This window comes from Tachyglossus aculeatus, chromosome 2 (genome assembly GCF_015852505.1).
Source record: "Tachyglossus aculeatus isolate mTacAcu1 chromosome 2, mTacAcu1.pri, whole genome shotgun sequence".
Lineage (NCBI taxonomy): Eukaryota > Metazoa > Chordata > Mammalia > Monotremata > Tachyglossidae > Tachyglossus > Tachyglossus aculeatus.
The window spans coordinates 134,180,992-134,204,051 of NC_052067.1; the positions used below are offsets into that span (position 1 = coordinate 134,180,992).

General features: G+C 45.0%; 1 protein-coding gene, 1 non-coding gene and 1 pseudogene across 2 annotated transcripts; 2 read left to right on the plus strand and 1 right to left on the minus strand.

The window, feature by feature from the left end:
• Positions 1–1,791: 1,791 nt before the first annotated feature.
• Positions 1,792–9,556, minus strand: LOC119921656 (olfactory receptor 52E8-like). Its single transcript, XM_038741746.1, has 2 exons — positions 9,525–9,556; positions 1,792–2,734 (listed from the first exon to the last, which is right to left on the minus strand). The coding sequence occupies exons 1-2, from the start codon at positions 9,554–9,556 to the stop codon at positions 1,792–1,794; spliced, it is 975 nt and encodes a 324-aa protein (XP_038597674.1).
• LOC119924729 lies at positions 9,231–9,368 on the plus strand. The gene has a single exon (XR_005449425.1). It is a non-coding gene; the product is annotated as a small nucleolar RNA SNORA7 (small nucleolar RNA).
• Positions 9,557–13,068: 3,512 nt separating the features above from the next.
• Positions 13,069–14,027, plus strand: LOC119942458 (annotated as a pseudogene).
• The last annotated feature ends 9,033 nt before the right edge of the window (positions 14,028–23,060 follow it).

Below are 23,060 nucleotides of genomic sequence, written 5' to 3' on the forward strand. Positions count from 1 at the left end.
AAGAACCTCATTACCTTGTATTCCTCCCAGCATTTAGAACAGTGCTTGGCACATAGTAAGCGCTTAACAAATGCCATTATTATTATTATTATTATTGTTCTGTCCCCTTTTTAGGGGAAGGGTGGTGGGCATTTCTCTCATGGGAAACCTTGTACACTCTTGATGGAAGGTGGTTGTTGACAACAAATTCATCTTCTTTCTATAATTCTCATTCTTTGGGTAAATTTGTACATCTGTCTCCCCATTAGATTGTACGCTCTTTGTGGGCAGGAAACACATGTTTTACTTCTGCTGTACATTCCCATGAGCATAGTACAGTGCATTGTACTCAATAGGCACTCAATAAATACCATTACTATTACTGCTACTGCTACTACTACTATTGCTACTACTGCTGTCACTAACCTCAAGAAAAGGGTCATCCCTTATAGAGGCCTTCTCCGATTAGGCCTTCAATCCTCTTCTCCCATTCCCTTCTGCATCACCCTTGCCCTTGGATTTTCTCCCTTTATTCATCCCTCCCTCCACCCCTTAGCAGTTATGTACATAGCTGTTATTTAATGTATTTATTTAGATTAATGTCTGTCTCCCCCTCTAGACTTCAAGTTTGTTGTGTGTAGAAAATGTGACTACCAACTCTATTATGTTGTACTCTCCCATGTGCTTCACACAGTGCTCCTCACACAGTAAGTGGTCAGTGAATACTATTGATTGATAAGGCCTATGTTCACATCAAGGATCCATTAAAGGAAAGTTACTTGTTGTTTCACAGGCTCCAAATCATTGTCTACTTTCAAAAAGGAGCAAGAAAATGGCAGACACCCTCAAGGGTGGAGCACCACCCGGGCTGGACAGGAAGCTGAACCAATGCCAGAGTGGGAATTAGGTCCAGGATCAGGATTAGAGAAAGGATGAGATGGAGGCGGATGAGAATCTTCTGCTCTTGACTGGGCAGAGCTGACAGAAAAGGCATCCTTTGAAAATGGATGGGCAGTGAAAACTGTGTTGGTTTCAAAGACTGTAAAACCTGAGTTGAATTTAGAGCTTTGGGTAGAGAAATACTGCTTTCTGTACCTGGATTTTATTTTATGCTCCTTTTGGCTGTTGCTCATCTTGCTTAGAATTTCTACAATTTACATTTTCTCAGTGCTCACTGTTGATTTTCTCAATACTCATTTAGCTAATTTCAAGCCTATCTTTAGTTTAGGGAAAGTCCTTTATTGAATAAAAAAGAGATATCTATGTGTCTAGTATTCTGGTAGCTATGTCCTTCTTTAGGGCAGGGGACAGAAATTTAGTCAGGTTACTGGCTTTTCTACCACAGCGTTGGGTTAGTCAGCTGAATTGTAATTGATTCCACGACTGGTTTTAGGGTAAGTTTTCAAGTTGCTCAGCTCAGTAGTGACAGTAAAAGCCTTTTAATTTGGGGATCATCTTGGCAGGAAATAACTAATAAAATAGGGTGAAAGGTTTGGAGTGGTGAGTTACCAAAACTTTGGATGTGTTCAGTGTGAGGAAATTCTATGGCACAGACTCAGGACTAAGAAGATGCTATCATCGGGAATTTGATAGGAGATGACTGGTCCACCACTTCCTTCATGAGGGATTTGCCAACATAGGTTTTTTTAAGACACCTCCGTTCCACAGAAAGTACTTCGCTATTAGCAGTGCCTTCATCAAATACAAAAAATTAGCTACCTGGTGCCAGTCTCTAATTATATTATTAGCTTCTATTGGCGTTATGGGAACCAGCAGGGACAGATCAGATGGGCTGTCTTCCAGTTGTTCTGATCAGAATGACTGTTTCTTTGTGAAAATGCTGGATACATGCTCACGGATCTGCTTGATCCTCACCCCATAGATGATGGGGTTGAGTGCAGGTGGGATGACCACATACAGGTTGGCCAGGAGGATGTGAACATAGCCGGGGATTTTGTTGTGTCCAAAGCGGTGGGTGAGGACGGAGAAGAGGGACAGGATGAAGAAGGCCAGGATGATACAGATGTGGGAGATGCAAGTGTTTATGGCTTTGAGTCGTGCATCCTGGGAGGGGAGTCTGAAGACAGTGTAGAGAATCCTGATGTAGGAGATGGCGATCAGCAGTAGGTCCAAAAGAATAAGGCAGATGACACATAAACCGTAAATGATGTCAAGTTTGATACTTGCACATGCCATCCGGGCAATGCCCATGTGCTCACAATAGGTGTGGGGGATGATTCGATGCCCACAATAGGGCAGTCTCAGGAGAAAAAACACCAACGGAATCATCAGAGAGAAATTTCTCAGGACAGCTAACCCTAGGATAACCCTAATGGATTTATTGGTGAGGATGGTGCAGTATCGAAGGGGCTTACAGATGGCAATGTAGCGGTCATAGCCCATGGCCACGAGCACTGTGCTTTCCATGCCAGCGAACATGTGGATAGAGACCATCTGTGTGAGGCAGCCTCCAAAGCCGATCTTCCGCAGGTGGAGCCAGAAGATGCCCAGCATCTTGGGGATGGTGGCTGTGGACAAGACCAGGTCGACAGTGGCCAGCATGGCCAGGAAGTAGAACATGGGCTGGTGGAGGCTCTGCTCGATCTTGATCACAAACAGGATGGTGCAGTTCCCCATGAGCGCGATCAGGTACACAGCACAGAAGGGGAAGCCCATCCAGAAGTGTGCAGCTTCCAGCCCCGGCACCCCCAGCAGGAGAAAGGAGGAGGGGTGGGACTCGGTGTTGTTGTGATTTCTGTTGTCCATGGGGATTACTGGAAGAGACCCCAACCTTCTTATTTCACTTATCACGGGTTCTGAAGAGACCTAAAGAAAATACATTACTGCTCGCCTATCCAAGAAGAATCCATTTGCTTTTCCCAGTAATATTTTTCTTGGTTTCTCTTTAGTAAAGATGCTACCTCAATCCAGAAACAAATCCTTCATAGAACTATAACAATAATGATGCTTGACTGAGAGTGGGCCAAATAACATCATCTTTGTGGAATCCCCACTGCACACTCCATCATGATCCTTGTAGCGGTCCTGGGCCTGCAGATCAAAGAGGATTTTCCAATCAAACAATCAATGAGTCAGTCAGTCAATCATCAGTGGTATTAATTGAGAACTTACTGAGTGCAGAACACTGTACTAAACGCTTGGGAAAGTACAAAGTCCAAAGTCTAAGCTCGGAATGCAGTCACTGAAAGAAATGATCACCTCTTTGTCCCCCTTCTGGAATCCACATTCTCTCCAGAATTTAAAGTGCACGTTCTTGGGAGTCAGAGATTATGGGTTCTAATCCTAGCTCTGCCACTTCTTAGCTGTGTGACTTTAGGCAAGTCACTTCACTTCTCTGTACCTCAGTTACCTCATCTGTAAAATGGGTATTAGAACAGTGAGCCATGTGAGACAATCTGATTACCTTATATCTATCTCATCACTTAGGACAGTGCTTGGCACATAATAAGTGATTAATAAATGTCATTATTATTATTGCTATTATCATTGTTATTATTATCATTACCTGGCTAATCCCAGGAAAGAGGGAAGAACTGAAATCAGCCATGCATCAGAATTGCATTTCCCCAAAGCTCTGTTGCCAACAGGTTTTTCTGTCCCAAGCCTCGGCACGACAGCCCTTAATTATCACTGGTCTGTCCCCGCAGTGGTAAGCCATGTAAAGATGTCTGGAATTATTACTATTATTATTATTATTATGGCATTTGTTAAGTGTTTACTATGTGCCGGAGACTGTACTATGTGCTGGGAAGAATAGAAACATATCAGGTTGGACACAGTCCCTGTCCCACTTGGGGCTCACAGTCTCAATCCTCATTTTATATATGAGCAAACTGAGGCACAGAGAAGTGAAGTCACTTGCCCAAGGTCACACAGCAGACAAGTGGGAGATGCAGGATTAGAACCCATGACCTTCTGACTCCTAGGCTTGCACTCTATCCACTACGCCATCCTGCTTCTCTATAATATAATATAGTAGAATCAGGATGAATCACAAATGAAGCAGCGTGGTTCAGTGGAAAGAGCACAGGCTTTGGAGTCAGAGTTTATGGGTTCAAATCTTGGCTCCACCAATTGTCAGCAGTGTGACTTTGGGCAAGTCACTTAACTTCTCTGTGCCTCAGTTACCTCATCTGTAAAATGGGGAGCCCCCCGTGGGACAACCCTATCACCTTGTAACCTCCCCAGCACCTAGAACAGTTCTTTGCACATAGTAAGCACTTAATAAATGCCATTATTATTATTATACGTGCGGCCTTACAATATATCCCAGAGTATCACCAAGTTGGATGCCCAGAGGAGTAGGACGTGATAGGAGAATCCCAGATTTTAGCATCAATTAATACTAGGACTTGGATGCTCCAGCTAGAAAATTTATCAGGGAGACATCCATAAGTGCCAGCACATTGTCGGGGAGTGAGATGGCTGCCAACCTTATCCCAAGAGAGGAAACAATAGAGAGTATGCCATATTATGGAATAATAGTCTTAATTTGGCTGAAGGTTGTAACAGGATGCCTTGCTAAGTCCTACTACACTGTTGAGGGATTCTTTGGTGAGACACGAAATTGATAGGCTTTTGCATGTAAATAACTTGATGTTCTGTACACACTACATATTTTTTATTCTCCAGAGAAATCAATCAGTCAAATCAATGGTATTCATTGAACACGTACTGTGGACAGAGCACCGTACTAAGCACTTGGTAGATACAATAGAGTTTGTAGAAATTATTCCTGTCCTCAAGGAGTTTACAAACTAGCAAGAGAGACAATCATCAAAGTAATAATAATAATTATGGTATTTGTTAATTGCTTACTATGTGCCAAGCACTGTTCTAAGCACTGGAGTAGACACAAGAAGCAGAGTGTAAGGATATTTGCCTAAATTGTGTGAGGTTGGGGTGACTATCAAAGTTCTTAGAAGGTAATAATAATAAGAAGAATGGTAATTGTTAGGTGCTTACTATGTGCCAAGCACTGTTCTAAGCACTGGGGTATATCCAAAGTAATCAGGTTATCCTACATGGGGCTCACAATCTTAATCCTCATTTTACAGATGAGGCAGCTGATGCCCAGAGAAGTTAAGTGACTTCCCCTCCCCACAGCCCCTGTACATATGTTTGTACAGATTTATTACTCTATTTATTTTACTGGTACAGATTTACTATTCTATTTATTTTGTTAATGATGTGCATTTGGCTTTAATTCTATTTGTTCTGAAGACTTGACACCTGTCTACCTGTTTTGATTTGTTGTCTGCCGCCCCCTTCTAGACTGTGAGCCCGTTGTTGGGTAGGGACCATCTCTATATGTTGCCAACTTGTACTTCTCAAGCACTTAGTACAGTGTTCTGCACACAGTAAGTGCTCAATAAATACCATTGAATGAATGAATGAATTAGAAAATACAACCTCCGACTTCCAAGGCCATGCTCTTTCCACTAACCCATGCTGCTTCACAAGATACAGACCCAAGAGCCTAGGTGATTGAAAAGGGGCAATCCAGAAAGGAGGGAGAATAGGGTGGGGAGATAAGAGGTTAATCCAGGAAGGCTTCCTGGAGGAGATATGGTTTTAAGAGAGTTTTGAATATGGGAAGAGTGGCAGTCTGTCAAATATGAAGCTTCTATCTACCTCAGAGCTTAATACAGTGCCTGGCATATAGTAGGAGCTTAACAAATATCATTTAAAAAATTTTCATATCATGTACTTACTATCTGACCTTCAGTGGGGCTTCAAAACACAACACCACTCAGCAGTTATGATCTCTGTAGGATGAGAAATTCAGGGTACATATAGGGATCAGTACATAACAGACCTTTATTTGCTACATTTATAGATCTTCCAAATGTATTTAACATTATCTGCATCACTGGAGTCACTTATAGGTACCTAGGCGGAGGTAAACTAGTCAATGAAATTGTGAAATACATCAACTAGTATTAGGCAATGTTCAGAGCAGCATAGTTTCCCCAACAGGTAATAGACAATAGCAGATCACCTAAGTAACTCTTCAATGATGAACTGTAATGAGTCCATGGAAACAGGGTGGATTCAACAAGTATTTTGAAGATGAAGAATTACTAGTCTCAAACTACAGAAGTAGCATGGTGTAGAGAAGCAGTCGGGTATGGTGGACAGAGCAAGGACTTTGGAGTCAGAAGGGCATGGGTTCTAAACAGAGAAGCAGCATGGTGTAGTGGAAAGAGCACGGGCTTGGGAGTCAGAGGTCATGGGTTCTAATCCCGGCTCCACCACTTGTCACCTGTGTGACTTTGGGCAAGTCACTTAACTTCTTTGGGCCTCAGTTACCTCATCTGCAGAATGGGGATTAAGACTGTGAGCCCCACATGGGACAACCTGATTACCTTGTACCTATCTCATCGCTTAGAACAGTGCTTGGCACATAGTAAGCACTTAACAAATACAATTATTATTATTATTATTATTATTATTATTGTTAATCCCAGTTTGTCTGCTGTTCTATCTTGGGCAAATCACTTCACTTTCTTGTGCCTCGATTACCTTGACTGTAAAATGGTATTTGAGACTGTGAGCACCATGTGGGACAGGGACTCTGTCCAACCCAATTGGCTTGTACACCCCCCCCGACTCCAGCACTTAGTACAGTCCTTGGGGCAAAGTTAGTGCACAACCAATACCATTATTATTATTAATAAACTATGTGCCATAGAGGTGGGAGATGACAGCTAGAGAAGCTGAAGCCATCAGGAGAGGGGTTGTTCTCAATAAATATAGGCTTGGGGAAAATCAAGATACAAAGTGGTAGATTAGAAAACTTGGACAGGTGCTGCCATTTCATTGCCATTGGCTGCCATTGCTGCCATTGTGTCTTTATTAATGTATTCATCTATCTATCATCTATCTTTTTCTTTCTCCATCCTTTCCCCTATTTCTCTTTCTCTCTTAGTAAATAAGCCCCATTAAAATATTATTCGAGATACTATTCTCCACAGCCAAATCAAAGAGCCAGAGATAGATATGGGTCAAGCCCACAGGCCTTGTATAAAAGCTACTGGGCAGTGTACTGCACAAAGTAGATACTAATTATAAAAATGTCAATGACCAGTTTTCTGCCTTAACAACAGTTGGAGCTTTGAGAATTGGAAGAGGTCAGATCTTTGTTTCAAGTGTTTCCCTTTCTTCCTTTCTAATCTTGTCTCTTTTTCTACCTAGAATCACCTGGATCCCAGACTATTGGAAACCCCAGTGACCAGGAGCACATTCACTACACCCATGATTTATGCCCCCTTTTCGAACTGATGCCTTAGCTCTCAGACTGAGCCATCCCACCTGCCAGGCTACCTCTATCCCTGAATGAATTTCCATGCATCACCTTTGCAGTTAAATCTACACCCATTATTTATCCCACCCACAGCCCCACAGCACTTTTGCACATATCCATAATATATTTATTTGTATTAAATAAATAATATTTCTTTAGACTTCTAGACTATGAGCTCCTTGTGGTCAGGGAATGTGTCTACCGACTCTGTTATAACATACTGTCCCAAATGGTTAGTACATGCTCTGCATGCAGAAAGTGCTCAATAAATACCACTGATTGACTGATGAATGACAAACCCTGGAGTGTGACTACGAGAACCTTATTCACCAAGGGTGCATCACCACCAGCCAAAAACGTTGAGCATCTCTCCTCACAAGGGCTGGGAAGCAAATCTAAATCAGTGTGGGGACCAGAATGATTGATGTCTGAAGAGACAACAGCTCTCTGGGAGTCTGAACTGCCCTGTGTAAGAGCATCCACATTGCCTATATGCCCCTGTAACCGGGGTACACATGACTTCACACAGACACATTCACATTTTCTCTTGTGAGAAGCCTGGAGAAGACTCTCTGTGCTGCCTTGGCGGGTTCCAAGGTGCTCTTGCCACCTCTGCACCCTCTCCTCATTGCTCCTCTTGGAGCTGTAGCCCAGTGTTTACTTTGTATGGCCAGGATGGGGTGTTGTGGTGCTTGGCACCAGCAGAATGTCCTGCTTTCTCCTTCACTCAGCCAGTGTCTGCCTCTGCAGTTCACCCTTGTTCCCAGCCCAAGCAGACTCACGTGTCTCTGCTGCCATCCCAGCAATCTTCTGGCAGGGATGGGGCTCTCCAGCCAAGAAGCACTGGCCTAAATCTAATGCCTGTACGTCCCAGAGAAGGGAGGGTTGTTTATTGCACCTGAGCCCCTTGGGAGCTGCCTCCCCTCAAGGCTCCCTGGAACCTGCAATAGCAGAGCAGAAGAGTCCCTGCATCCCTAACCCCAATCCTCTGAATCTGTGAGCCATCTCTAGGTGGGAATGACCTACTCTGATCTTTTCCCTTGCAACCTGCCTCCCCTGGATCCCTATGAGGAGAGACTGGCTGCTCCTAAAGACCCTGGAAAAACCTAAATCTTGACTCTTTGGCTGCTGGTGACTCCCAATCACCCTGGTCCTTCTCGGTTATCTCTTTATCTCCCGGGTGATTTGTTTCCTCATTCCTTTCCAGTTTAACCCTTTATATGGGTGGTCTTTTGAGTCACACACTCACTTTCTGTGTCCTGGTCTTGTCTCCCATTAAGCTAGGCCCAACTGATGGGAAGGGAGAATATCCTGGGGGGATGCCAGGTGCTTGCATTGTTCTGTGTACATATCACAAAATGTTGCATCTTTCCTGATGTGTCTGTTTCTAGTCCTTTCTCCCCACACTTGGGCTGTAAGCCTCCTTGAAAACAGGGACCATATCTAATTCCCACTAGTATATTCTTACCCACTGCTTAGTAAAGTGTTTAGTAAACACTACTATTGTGACAACTACTACTACTACTACTACTACTACTACATCCATTGGCCCTCTTGACTGAGAGAGCATTGAATGCAAGCCAGATACTGATAACTAATTCCCATCACCCTCAATCCATTTACTTGTTTTTATGTGTATATATCTATAACTCTATTTATTTATACTAATGCCTGTTTACTCGTTTTGATGTTTGCCTCCCCACTTCTAGAGTGTAAGCCCGGTGAGGGCAGGGATTGTCTCCCTTTATTGCTGAAATGTACTTTCTAAGCTTTTAGTACAGTGCTATGCACATAGTAAGTGCTCAATAAATACAATTGAATGAATGAATGAACCTAAGGACTATCAGCTAATAAGCTATCAGCTTATTTATTTTCACTTATGTATTCATTTTTTGCTTCCTTTTGTGGTTGCCAACTTAGAAATCCCCTCTCAGGGTTGTGCCTGGAGAGTTTCCAGTACTCTACCAGTCTCAGCTATGGGAGGGACAGTCAAGCAGAGGCCTAACCATTCCATTGCTAGCTTGGGCAGTGGCTAGATAGTGGAAGGTAATCTGCTACAAGTCAAAACTCACCCATGCTGGGCAGCAGCGGCATGGGAGAGAGTTGAGGCTAGAGATTCAGGTTCATTGTGTGGAAGGCGACAATGATAAAACCTCTTCCATATTTTTACCAAGAAAACTCTGTGGATACAGTACCAGACTGATTGCAGATGGGGAACGGGGCATTCTGGGAGAGATGTGTCTGTGGCATCACTTTGGGTCGGAAATAACTCGATGACATAAGACAAGACAGTTTAGAACTATATTTCCCTCTTGTTCCCACTACATGATATGATATCAGTGTTTGCCTGTCTCCCCTAATTGAGTGTGAGCTCCTCAAAGACAGGGATCATACCTTCTATTTTCATTGTATGCTCCCAAGCACGTGATATGTACACAGAAGATCTGTCAGTACTGATGATGGTGGTGATGATGATGAGAGAGAAGGGATGTGGCTTAGTGGAAAAAGTGTGGGCCTGGGAGTCAGAGCTAATTCTGGCTCCTTATTATTATTATTATTCTTATTGTTATCTTTGTTACGCACTTACTATGTGTCAAGTACTGTTCTAAGCATCGGGGTAGATGCAAGTTAAGTTGGACAAGGTACGTGTCCCTTACGGGGTTCAAAGTCTAAGTAGGAGAGAGAACAGGTATTGAATCCTCATTTTTTAGAGTTGAGGAAACTAAAGCACAGAGACATTAAATGACTTGCCCAAGGTCACACAGCAAGCAATTAGCAGAGCTGGTTATTAGAAACCAGGTTATCTGTGCATGACTTCTGGCTTGTCACTCCCCTTCTTTCATTGGTTTCCTCATCTGTAAAATGGGGAATCAGTACCAGTTCTCCATCTCTTAAAATTGTGAGCCCCATGTGGGATAGAGACTGTGTTCAACTTGATTATCTTAGAATGGTTCTTGGTACAAAGTAATCACTTAACCAAAAAACCCATCGTTATCATTAAGAAATCAGAGCCCACTGGAGCAGGACGTTTGTTGAACTCAATTCTTTTCTCAGAGCCCAAGAGAGCAATGGCAAAGTAACTTCCCCGGCAAGAAGGGGAGAAAAAACATTCCCTGATTCCAGTTCTCCACCCAGCAGTCCTCCCTGTCAGGACAGGTGCTGGTAGGATTCATTCTGATCTCTTCTGGATTTGTTGAATTTTAACCTGCTTTCTCAGTATTTTAATTTGTATTCTGACTGCCCCTACCAGAACAGTTAGAGCAGTTCCAGTTCTTTCCATAAAGATCTCCAGAGATAGACCCCCCCGCCCACATCACTTCACTTGATGTCCATCTGCTAGGAGGAAAACCACAAACCAAACAAAACCAGCTAGGCATAATAATAATAACTATGGTATTTGTTAAACATTTACTATGTGCTAGGCACTGTACTATGCTCTGAAGTGGGACACAGTGCCTATCCCATGCTGGGCTCACAGTCTCAGTTCCCATTTTACAGGTGAGGTAACTGAGGTCCAGATAAGTGAAGGGACTTGCCCAAGGACACACAGCAGACAAGTGGCAGAGACAGGATTAGAAACTACGAAATATACGATCTTCTGACTCCCAGGCCCGTGCTTTATTCATTAAGCCATTTTGCAGGTCTGCTTCACACCTTGGCAGGTGATTGTCTTTCATTTTGCCAAAAAGGTGCCCACTGATTGTGGGCACCTTGACTCATGGACAGAGAGTGGCCACATGGAAGCTCCTCATCCCCTTGATCTTCTTGGTTATACTTTACAGATGAGGTAACTGAGACACAGAGAAGTTAAGTGATTTGCCCGAGGTCACACAACAGACAAGTGGCAGAGTCAGGATTAGAACCCATGTCTTCTGACTCCCAAGCCCGTGCTCTTTCCAGTAAGTCAAAACAGTCATATTAGTAGTAGTAACAGTAGTAGCAGAAGCAGTAGTAGTAGTAGTAGTAGTAGTAGTAGTAGTAGCATGACATTTATTGAGTTCAGTGCACTATTTTGATCACTTGGGAAAAAAAACTGAACTGCTGGATACATTCCCTGCCAACAAGGTACTTCATTCTACTGGGGAAGTTGAACACAAAAGTATTTACAAATAGTGGAATCCAAAAAAATAATTAAATGGAGAGTTAATCATAATAATAATGATGATAATAATAATGGTACTTGTTAAATGCCTACTCTGTGCCTTGGTTTCCTCATCTGTCTCCTACTTAGACTGTGAGCCCCATGTGGGAAAGGGACTGTGAGTGACTTGATTGAAGGGAAGTAGCATGGCCTAGTGGATATAGCATGGGCCTGGGAGTTAAAAGGACATGGGTTCCAATCCCGGGTCTGCCACTTGTCTGCTGTGTGACCATGGGCACTGAGCTTCTCTGAGCCTCAGTTACCTCATCTGTAAAATGGGGATTTAAACTGTGAGCACCATGTGGGAAAGGGACTGTGTCCAACCTTGTATCTTCCCCAGAACTTAGAGCAGTGCTTGACACATAGTAAGCGCTTAACGAATACCATTATTAACTATTATCTTGTATCAAGTGCAGTACTTGGTACATAGTAAGTGATTAACAAATAAAATTGCTATTATATTGATGGCCCATTTAACGAAGATGCCTGTTATGTCTTAGCTGTTTAAGTATATCTAACTTTTTGAAGAAAACTGTCAATGGTCTCCTCCTTAATTTTGATATTTGTTAAGTGTTTACTTTGTGTCAAACACTGTACTAAGGGCTGGGGTAGGTACAAGATGAAATGGTTGAACACAATACCTATCTCACATGGGATTTACAGTTCACATAGGAGGGAGGAGGATTTAATCCCCAAGTTACAGATGAGGAAACTGAGGAGCAGAGAGATTAAGTGACTTGCCTTAAGGTCACAAAGCAGACAACTTGCAGAACCAAGATTAGAACCCAGATCTGTCTATTGCCGGGTCCGTGCTCTTTCCACTAGGACACGCCGCTTCCTTATTCCAAATGAACTTTTTTCTATTCTGTCTCAGGACAGAAGAAGCATGGTGTAGTAAATAGAGCACAGGCCTGGGAGTCAGAAGGGTTTTAATCCTGACTCTGCCATTTGTCTGCTGTGTGACCTTGCGCAAGTCACTTCACTTTTCCAGGCCCCAGTTACCTCATCTGTAAAATGGGGATTGAGACTGTGCACCCCACATTGGACAGGGACTGTGTCCAGCCTGATCTGCTTTTATTCACCCAGCTCTTAGCACAGTGCCTAGCACTTAGTAAGTGCTTAACAAATACCACAATTACTAAGGAAACAGCATGGCCTAGTGGATAGAGCACAGGCCCAGGAGTCAGAAGGACCAGAATCCTAATCCCGGCTCTCCCACTTGTCTGCTGTGTGACCCTGGGGAAGTCCTTTTACTTTCATTCTTTCATTCAATTGCATTTGTTGAGCACTTACTGTGTGCAGAGCACTATACTAAGCACTTAGGAGAGTACAATACAACAATAAACTTACACATTCCCTTCCCACAACCAGTTTACTTCTCTGGGCCTCAGTTACCTCATCTGTAAAATGGAGATTAAGATTGTGACCTCCCTGTGGGACAGGGACTGTGTTCAACCTGATTAGCTTGTATCCACGCCAGCGCTTAAAACAGTTCTTGACACATAGTAAGCGCTTAACAAATAGCATCATCATTATTATTATTATTAGGGGACAGGCCTCTAACTTCCATCAGGGCCCATCTCAATTGGCAAGGAAGTAATCTTTACAGCTCAAATACTACATGCCTCCTATAAACAGCTCCTCCACCACAATCTCCAACTTCCTTGTGAGTTGTTTTGTCGAGGCCGGGAGCCAACAACTCGGGCTCTCCCTGGTCCTGGCCCTGCTCTTTTTCGTGGCCCTGGGGGCCAACGCTTTGCTCCTGCTGACCATCTGGCTGGAGGAGTCTCTGCACCAGCTGGTGTACAGCCTCCTCAGCATCCTCTCCCTCCTGGACCTTGTGCTGTGTCTCACCGTCATTCCCAAGGTCTTGGTCATCTTCTGGTTGGGCTGGCGGTCCATCAGCTTTGCAAGCTGCTTCTTGCAGATGTTCATCATGGACAAATTCCTGACCATGGAGTCCTGCACCTTCATGGTCATGGCCTGTGACTGCTACGTGGCCATCTGCCACTCGCTGCAGTATCCATCCTTTGTCACTGACCGTTTTGTGGCTAAGGCGGCTGTCTTCATCTTGGCTCACAAGTTCCTGCTCCTGGTGCCTGTCTCCATCCTCTCTGCCTAATTACACTACTGTGGGAACACCACCATTAGGAACTGTATTTGTGCCAACTTGTCTGTGTTGCAGCTCTCCTGTGGCAATATTACCCTCAACAAACTCTACCAGTTTGTGGGGTGCTGGACCCTGCTGATCTTGGACCTGGTCCTCATAACCCTCTCCTACACCTTCATTCTGCACACCGTGCTGCATCTGAAGACTGAGGGGGCAGCGGCCAAGGCCCTGAGCACTTGAGGGTCCCATCTCATCCTCATACTCTTCTTCAGCACCATCCTGCTGGTCCTGGTCCTCACCAATTGGTCAAGAAGAGAGTCCATAGTGACATCCCTGTCCTCTTCAATGTCCTGCACCACATCATCCCTGCTGCCCTGAACCCCATCATCTATGGAGTGTGGACTACGTAGATCAAGGAGGGGATCCACAGGGTCTTGAGGAAAGTGAGGGACTGGTGGTGGAATGGCTAGGACTGGGGGCCCTGGGACCAGGGAACAGCTTCCTCAGACAAAATACAGTAACCCAAACAGGCTTTTTGGGAGGTCAGGATATCAGAATCAGGTTCAGGCCATCCTGATTCTCTTATCACCACTCCTACCACCACTAGGCTTAATAGTGGGGAGGTGCTATCTGTCCCTGTAATTCAGGGATTGGTTTGTGTAATCAAGTGAGATCATCCAGGTCTTGTAAACTACCACCACTGAAAAGTTAGAGAAAAGCCTCTGCAGTTTATCTTTGACACCCCCCACCACCAGAGAGACAGCCATGCTGCCTCCCTGGGAACCGACACAGCCTCTCCTCTGTTCCACTGAAGAGATTCAATCTCATCCTGCCTTCCACCAGCAGGAAAGAGAAGAACACCATCAGGAGGCCACAAAATCTCAGGAAGACCTGGGGCTGCAGCAGTAGTCCCTGGGGCTAAGGGTGTGTCCTGAACTCTGATCCCCGGTGAGCCTGAAATTCTGCTCCTCTAGTCACAGCAGCCTACTGATTATGTTTTTATTTTTTGTATTTGTGTTCAATGTTTCCTCATTCCTGACTTCTGCCTCCAGACCCTTCTCCCCACATTTACTCTTAGATTGTGAGCCCAAGGGACAGGGACATGTGGATTCTTTCCCAGTGCTTAATACAGTGCTCTGCACACAATCCATTCTTAGTAATTACTGTTACTACTCCAGACTTCTACAGAATGTGATTCTCCCTTCTTCCAGTAGGACCCATTCTCCAGCGTTCCTTCCAAAACAACCTGACTGCCCCTCCTTGTATTCTGAGCGGTGAGCTAGTTTACAAGGCCTGGACAATCACAAGACCTGGACGATCTGACTTGATTACAGTAAGCGCTCAATAAATACGATTGAATGAATGAATTACACAAACCAATCCTTGAATTACAGAGACAGACATCACCTCCCGACTAGTAAGCAAGGTGGATGAAGTAAGAACCTGGGAGTAAGAAGGTCATGGGTGACCTGCTGGGTGACCTTGGGCAAGTCACTTCACTTCTCTGTGTATTAGCTACTTCATCTGTACAATGGGGATTGAGACTGGAAGCCCCATGTGGGACAGGGACACAGTCCCAACCTGATTTGCTTGTAACCACCCCAGTGAAGCAATTTCCCCCCTGCTGCTGGATATCATCACACCAGAAAGACAAAATACAAAGGATTAGAAAGGACAGAGTGTGCTGTCCATTGCTTTTAGGTCTTCTGCCAGATTTTCTCTGGGCCTGGTCCAAATTGTTTTAGAACCTCAGTGATTGAGAACAAATCTGTTGGCATATGGAAGTGGAGGAGGGAGGGTTAACAGAAAGAGCCCAGTCCTGAGAGTCAGAGGACCTGCATTCTAATCCCTACTTTAACTCATCCTCTGTGGCCTTGGGCAAGTCCCTTAACTTCTCTGTGCCTCAGTTTCCTCACCTATAAAATGGAGATTAAATATGTGTCTCCCTTCCCCCATAATCTGTAGCAGTAGTAATAGTATTTATTAAGCTCTTACTTTGTGCATAACACTGTATAAGTACTGGGAGAGACTACAAAGGTAGGATTTAAACATGGTTCTGTCCCTCGGAGTTCCCACAATCAAATCTTTGCTCAAGAAGAGTAGCTTCTTTCTTCATAGCAGTGTACCAGGCTGATTTCTCCTCAACAACTAACTGCCAGTTGTCCTCTGGGATGCAACATTGTCTGAGACTTTGTCTTATCCTATCCTTAACATGTTTCTGCTGCTCTCCCTGCTTTTGGTTTCCAAATCTTGCTCTCTATCCAGGAGCTGTTTGCTCTCATTCATTCACTTCACCCAGTGTAAGCAGCATGGCTTAGTGGAAAGAGCACTGGCTTGAGAGTCAGAAGTTGTGGGTTCTAATCCCAGCTCCGCCACTTGTCAGCTGTGTGACTTTGGGCAAGTCATTTAACTGCTCTGTGCCTCAGTTACTTCATCTGTAAAATGGGGATGAAGACTTTGCACCCCACACGGGACAACCTGATAATCTTCTATCTATCTGAGCACTTAGAACAGTGCTTGGCACATAGGAAGTGCTTAATTAATCAATCAATCAATCGTATTTATTGAGTGCTTACTATGTGCAGAGCACTGTACTAAGCACTTGGGAAGTACAAGTTGGCAACATATAGAGACAGTCCCTACCCAACAGTGGGCTCACAGTCTAGAAGGGGGAGACAGAGAACAAAACCAAACATACTAACAAAATAAAATAAATAGAATAGATATGTACAAGTTAAATAAGTAAATAAATAAATAGAGTAATAAGTATGTACAAACATATATACATATATACAGGTGCTGTGGGGAAGGGAAGGAGATAAGATGTTGGGGATGATGAGGGGGAGAGGAGGAAGGGGATCAGTCTGGGAAGGCCTCCTGGAGGAGGTGAGCTCTCAGTAGGGCCTTGAAAGGAGGAAGAGAGCTAGCTTGGTGGATGGGCAGAGGGAGGGCATTCCAGGCCCGGGGGATGACATGGGCCGGGGGTCGATAGTGGGACAGGCGAGAACGAGGCACAGTGAGGAGATTAGCAGCAGAGGAGCGGAGGGTGCGGGCTGGGCTGTAGAAGGAGAGAAGGGAGGTGAGGTAGGAGGGGGCGAGGTGATAGACAGCCTTGAAGCCGAGGGTGAGGAGTTTCTGCCTGATGCACAGATTGATTGGTAGCCACTGGAGATTTTTGAGGAGGGGAGTAATATGCCCAGAGCGTTTCTGGACAAAGACAATCCGGGCAGCTGCGTGAAGTATGGATTGAAGTGTGGAGAGACACGAGGATGGGAGATCAGAGAGAAGGCTGATGCAGTAGTCCAGACGGGATAGGATGACAGCTTGAACGAGCAGGGTAGCAGTTTGGATGGAGAGGAAAGGGCGGATCTTGGCAGTGTTGTGGAGCTGAGACCGGCAGGTTTTGGTGACGGCTTGGATGTGCTTAACAAGTACAATCATTATTATTATTATTAATGTGAGAATATCTTCTAAGTGAGGAGACTGACTTTGTTCTAGAACTTCATTGCTCATATTTTGAGTTTTGTTTGGAAATGACTTCACTGGACCTGCTTAAAGTGGTGGAGGTGGCATTAGAACCCACGTCCTAATGACTACCAGACCTTCTGATTCAAAGGCCTGTGCTCTATCCTCTAAGTCACGCTGCTTCTTGGTAGAGCCAGAGCCAGGCTATCCTGGGTTTAGCAAGGGCAGAGCCAAAATAGCCTGAGAACTGAGGATTCAGGACAAAGCCAGAGAAGATCCAGATCTCCTGGTTGGCTCACAACTGCTCTAGCTTGCTGGGCCTGGTTCCCAGAATCCCCATAAAACTTTGTGGAAAGATCTGTGATCGCCCCTTACTCTTCACTCCTTTAAGAGATTTATTTTAAATATTCATGTTTCTGTCCCACTGATTAACTTGTATCTACCTCAGCACTTTGTACAGAGCTTGACACACAGTAAGTGCTTAACAAACGCTATTTTTATTATTATTTCTATCAGCAGCAGCATGAAGAACTCCAAGGACAGAGAAGCAGCGTGGGTCAGAGAAGCAGCGTGGCTCAGTGGAAAGAGCACGGGCTTTGGAGTCAGAGGTCATGGGTTCAAATTCCAGCTCCACCAATTGTCAGCTGTGTGACTTTGGGCAAGTAGCTTAATTTCTCTGTGCCTCAGTTACCTCATCTGTAAAATGGGGGTTAAGACTGTGGGCCCCCCGTGGGACAACCTGATCACCTTGTAACCTTCCCAGCACTTAGAACAGTGCTTTGCACATAGTAAGTGCTAAATAAATGCCGTTATTATTATTATTATAACATTCTCCTGCTCCTTTTCCAGTCCATATCTGTCAGACGAATTCATCTCTGAAGCCATGATACACACACCCCTTGGCTGAGACTCTGACATCAATTCTCTCTTCTTCTCCCCAGCCCCCAGACCGGATGTGGATTATGCTCAGTTTTGTCTCTTGCAGGATAGAGCACATGGGGCAGTCTCTAAAGAAGGGGAATGGTGCTTTGGTCCCCAGGCACAGAGCTGCACAGCTCTCTCAGCCACCAGAGGGTCCCAACAGGGTCTGAGGAGCATAAATAACCTGGCAGTGGCCCAGCCACAAGCGTGGCCCCAGCGAACAGTCTCCATCCCAGAGCTGGGTGCTGGAGGAGAGCAGGTAAGTTTGCAGCAGGTCAGCCTGCAACAGTTCAGCTAGTAGCAGAGCAGCTTGCAGTAAGTCAATTTGCAGCAGGTCACCTACAGCAGATCAGCCTGCAGCAGGGTCATCCTCACAGCCAGTCAGCTTGCATCAGGTCAGCCTGAGAACAGATCAGCTTGCAGCAGGTCAGCCTGCTGCAAGTCCCCTTGAAGCAGGTCAGTCAGCAGCAAGTCAGGTATCAGGAGGTCAGCTTGCAGTATGTGAGTGTGGAGCCACTACAGACGTTCTTCTGGCCAGGTGGGACAAAAGAAGGGGAGGGGATGACTAGAACTCAGGTGGGAGAAATGGATAGGTGGTTGAGCCGGAACAGAGAGAACTTCTAGGACCACAGGAACTGTGGAAATAAGAGGAAATTAGCCAGGTCAACCTGATAACTGATCAGCTTGCATCAGGACAGCCTGATAGCAGATCAGCTTGCAGCAGATCAACCTGCTTTGGTCACCTAGCAGCAGGTAAGTCTGCTGCAGCAAGTCAGCTGTCACGAAGTCAGCTTACAATATGTGTGTTTGGAGCCACTACAGAGGTTCTCCTGGCCAGATGGGACAGAATGAGTGAAGGGGATGACTGGGGCTTAGGTGGGAGAAATGGGTAGGTGGGTGAACTGAAGAAGAGAGGACCTCCAGAGTAAACTGGCGAGGATTGTATAGAGACTGGCAGAGGCAACCAGACCACTCAACATGAGCTAGAAAGCACAATTCTGGGACTCCTTCAGCTGGAGAGCTCTTTTTTGGACCTCTCTATCATGACCCTGACTCTGGGCAGCCAGGCCCTAGCCCTGCTCAGACAGAACAAGAACTCTAACCTGGAATTCTAGAGGCAAAAATGAGCCCAGGCTGGTTGCCGGTTGTGATGGTGGTTGGAGCTCTGAGGGCTGCTCAGAAAAACCAGAGTGGTCAACCAACAATCACTGGTTTATACTGGGTGCTTACTGTGTGCAGAACACTGTATTAAGCAGTTGGGAAAGTACAATAAACCCGTGGTCCAGCCTCTCTGCTGATTTCAATCCCCTCGAATAATGGCAACAATCTCCATGATTTCTCTCTCCCCTTCTAGGGACCTAAAGTGCTAAGTCAATCAAATTTATTGAGTGCTTACCATATGCAGAACACTGTACTAAGCTCTTGGGAGAGTGCACTATAACAATAAACAGATACCCACCCTGGATCTCACTTGACCTGGAATGGAGAGATGAGGGGGTGCCAAGGAAGAAGTGATGAAAGAAGGGAGAGAGAGGGGCAGAGATTATTTGTTCCTGGCTTACAAGTTGGTAAACTGGTATACAAAGAGGGAAAGGGCCACCCAAGGCCACCCAATGAGTCAGAGGAAAATCCAAGCTCTTTTGATTTCTTCAGGCTCAAGATTTTGTTTTTCCTAAGTTCAGTGAGGATGAGTGTGCAGGGGCAAGGAAGAGGGGATTCCTCTCCTGGATCCCCCTCAGCAGAGGAAAGCTGCCTGACTTGGAGAAGGGACTGTCCTGTTTGGAGGCAGGGGACTGGATAAGATGACTTCAGGGGGGCCAGTCAGGCCAAGAACTCCAGTTTATGTTCAAATGAGAAGCAGAGTGACCTAGTAGATGCAACACAAGCCTGGGAGTCAGAAGGACCTGGTTCTAATCCCAGCTCCGCCATTTGTCTGCTATGAGACCTTGGGCAAGTAACTTCACTTCTCTGTGCCTCAGTTACCTCATCCTGTAAAATGGGGATTAAGACTCTGAGCCCCATGTGGGATTGGGACTGTGTCTGATTAGCTTGTATCTACCCCAGGGCTAAGTATAGAACCTGGCACATAGTAAGTGCTTACAAATAGCATTAAAAAAATGACATAGATGAAAGCTGCTTTCCCTCTTGGACACCACCTCTACCCCATTCTCATGTCTCCAGGCAGAGACACAAAGCAAAATCCCTGGAACTGGGCTCATATTCCCAGGATCGAACCAGCCGTGGTCAACAGGTGCATTTCTGCTGCTGTTCCTCCTTCTCCTCTTTCTTCTCATCCTCCTCCTCATTTTCTCTCTTCCCTTTTCTTCCCACTCCTCTTCTCTTTCTCTCCTCTTCCCCCTCAATCTTCTTTTCTACTTATGACTTCATCTTCTCCCTCCTCGTCCTTCCCCCCTTCCTGCTGCTTTTCCTTCTCCAGAATGCAGTTGAGCTCCCCAACCCCTTCTTCCTTCCCCCCAACAGGAAAGAAACTGCTTCCAGGAATGGACTCAGGCTGGGAGGAGAGTGGTCTTAAGAAACCCCAGGTAGCAGTGAAAGTCCAGCCAGGCCATTTCAGAGAGTGGCAGTCAGGGAAACCTGACTCAGAAAGTGAAGGGCTGAGAGGAGAGAGGCTCAGCGGTGAATGGGCTTGGGACCGAAACTTGCCAAGGGAGAACTTCAGAGATATCATAGCAGTATTAATTCAGCACTCTACCTCATGGGGAGGTGGAGAATAGTATTTAATTCCGGTTTTACAGATGAGGATACTGAGTCACAGAGAAGTTAAGGCACACAGCAGGCAAGTGGCAAAGCCAGGGTTTGCACCCAAGTCTACTGACTTCGAGGCTTGTGTCCTTTCCACCAGGCCACATGGCATCTCTTGAAGAGAACTCCATCTGGAGAGAGAGAGGGGACACTCCAGGCTCAGAATTGGGAGGGAGAGGCCATTCCAGCAGATGCCTGGAAAGGTTGGTTGGAGTAGAGTCTCAAGCCTGCTGTACAAAAAGCCTTTTGTTGTGGGCACTGGCTGAAGTGCTCCAGGGCCACAAGCAGAATTACTCACTCAATCAATCAATGATATTAATTGAGTGCATACAATGTGCAGAGCACTGTACTAAGTATTTGGGAGCGTAAGATCCAACAGAATTAATGGACACAATCCATGCCCATAACGAGAAGACTAGAAGAGAAGAGACATTGGAGATTAAACTTCAATCAGTTTCTTCTAAACAGATGATGAAAGAAAGACACTGCATGGTCCTGCCCACTGCAAGGAGTCGATGCCCTCCTTCCAGTGTCTGTGAAACCCCACCCCAGTCTCCCTGATGATTCACCCAAGGAGTGGCTGGAGTTCATTTCTTGGTATCCAGGTTTGTCTTGAGCTAATGCTGAAGTCCTCAGCTTTGTAGAGTGAAGCTTCCCTATCTGGTCAGCCTCTGACTGCTGGCAATCATGTTCAAAAGTGCATTTTAGAAATCAATGAAAATTATCTTGGCCGTTTTTATTCCTTTTAGTGAGATATGGGTTGGAGATGATTCCATGGTTTTGAATGGAAGAACTTTCATTTCTTTGACTATCTGGGGTCTATGTCCCATTCCTTTGAGGGATGGGAGCCCCTATCTTCCTACATAGGCCTTTTCAAAAGAAGCTCTTGAAATCTGCAATTTTTTAACTCCCAGGCTCACCTTCCAACCATACCTTGACTCTCCTGCCTCCAACTCCTCACTCATGCTTTCCGTCTAGCTGGAATTTCCTCCCCACCAAGATCCACCAGCCCCTAACTCTCTTTTCCTTCCAATCCCTCCTTAAAGCCCACCTCCTCCAGGCAGCTGTCCACAATTATTTCACAATGACCAAACAGACATGCTTAGCATCTATGTTTTCTATTCCTATCCTCAGCACCTATGCCCTCCGTATTTTGTAATGGTATTTTTTTAAGTGCTTACCATGTGCTAACCACTGTACTAAGCACTGGGGTAGATGCAAACTAATCAGGTTGAACACAGTCCAAGTCCCACATGAGGCTCAAAGTCTTAATCCCAGTTTTACACATGAGGTAACAGAAAAACAGAGAAGTAAAGTGACTTTCCCAAGGTCACACAACAGCCAAGTGGCAGAGCCAGGATTAGACCAGGTCCTCTGACTCCTAGTCCATTTTCTTTCCATAGGTCACACTGATTTCATTTTGTTTATACCATTATTTATTAAGTTAATTTATCCCTATGTATTTATACTACTACCTGTTCTTCTTCTCACCACCACTTCCTGAAGTAATTTTTGTCCATTTGACTCCCTCAGTCAAAACTGAGCAGTTTGAGAGAAGACAACACTTGTCTAGCCTCTGCTGTGCTCTCCCTAGTGCTTAGTATACACTGTACATAAAATAGGCCCTCCACAAATATCACTGATTAATTGATGATTAATCAGTTCTAACTAAGATTGTTGTGGGCAGGGAACGTATCTACCAACTCTGTTGTATTGCACTTTCCCAAGTGCTTTGTTCAGTGCTCTAGGCACGGTAAGTGCTCAATAAATACCATTAACTGATTAATGCATGTACTTTAAGCAGGAAAGGATTCTTTTCCATGCTGAGTCTGATATTTTTAAAGTTACCCAGTTGAGCTAAAAGGAAGCAGAGCAGAAAAGCTAGCAGAGTTAAACTGAAGGGAGTTAAAGTCTGTGTGAGTGGGTTCAATCATGCTGAAGAGAAGGTAGTTCTTTAATCTGCTTCAACAGCTTGTGTTTGCTTGCTAATAAGTTTTCCTATCAGCTATATCTAAGGACAACCACCAGACAACTGCTGAGTAGGTTTCTCTGGTTTGGGGCTCATAAGGATAAACAATTTTCTTTATGAAAATCTTCTGGACTGCAAACTCATCCCTCTACACTGTAAGCTCATTGTGGTATTGTGCTCCCCCAAGGGCCTAGTACAGTGCTCTCCACACAGTAAGCACTCAATAAATACCATAATATTAATGGTAACTAATGATAATAATAACTGTAGCATTCGCTAAGTGCTTACTATGTGCCAGGCACTGTAGCAAGTGCTGGGGTAGATACAAGAAAATTGGGTTGGACATAGTCTTTGTCCATGAGGGGCTCCCATTTTGCAGATTAGG

What these genes read in the sequence shown, in the direction of transcription:
- LOC119921656 (XM_038741746.1), bottom strand. Translation starts at nt 9,556, where the DNA reads ATGCCACAGACACATCTCTCCCAGAATGCCCC. An exon ending in CATCTCTCCCAGAATGCCCC is followed by an intron (nt 2,735 to 9,524) that starts GTTCCCCATCTG and finishes CATGGACAACAG; the next exon opens with AAATCACAACAACACCGAGT.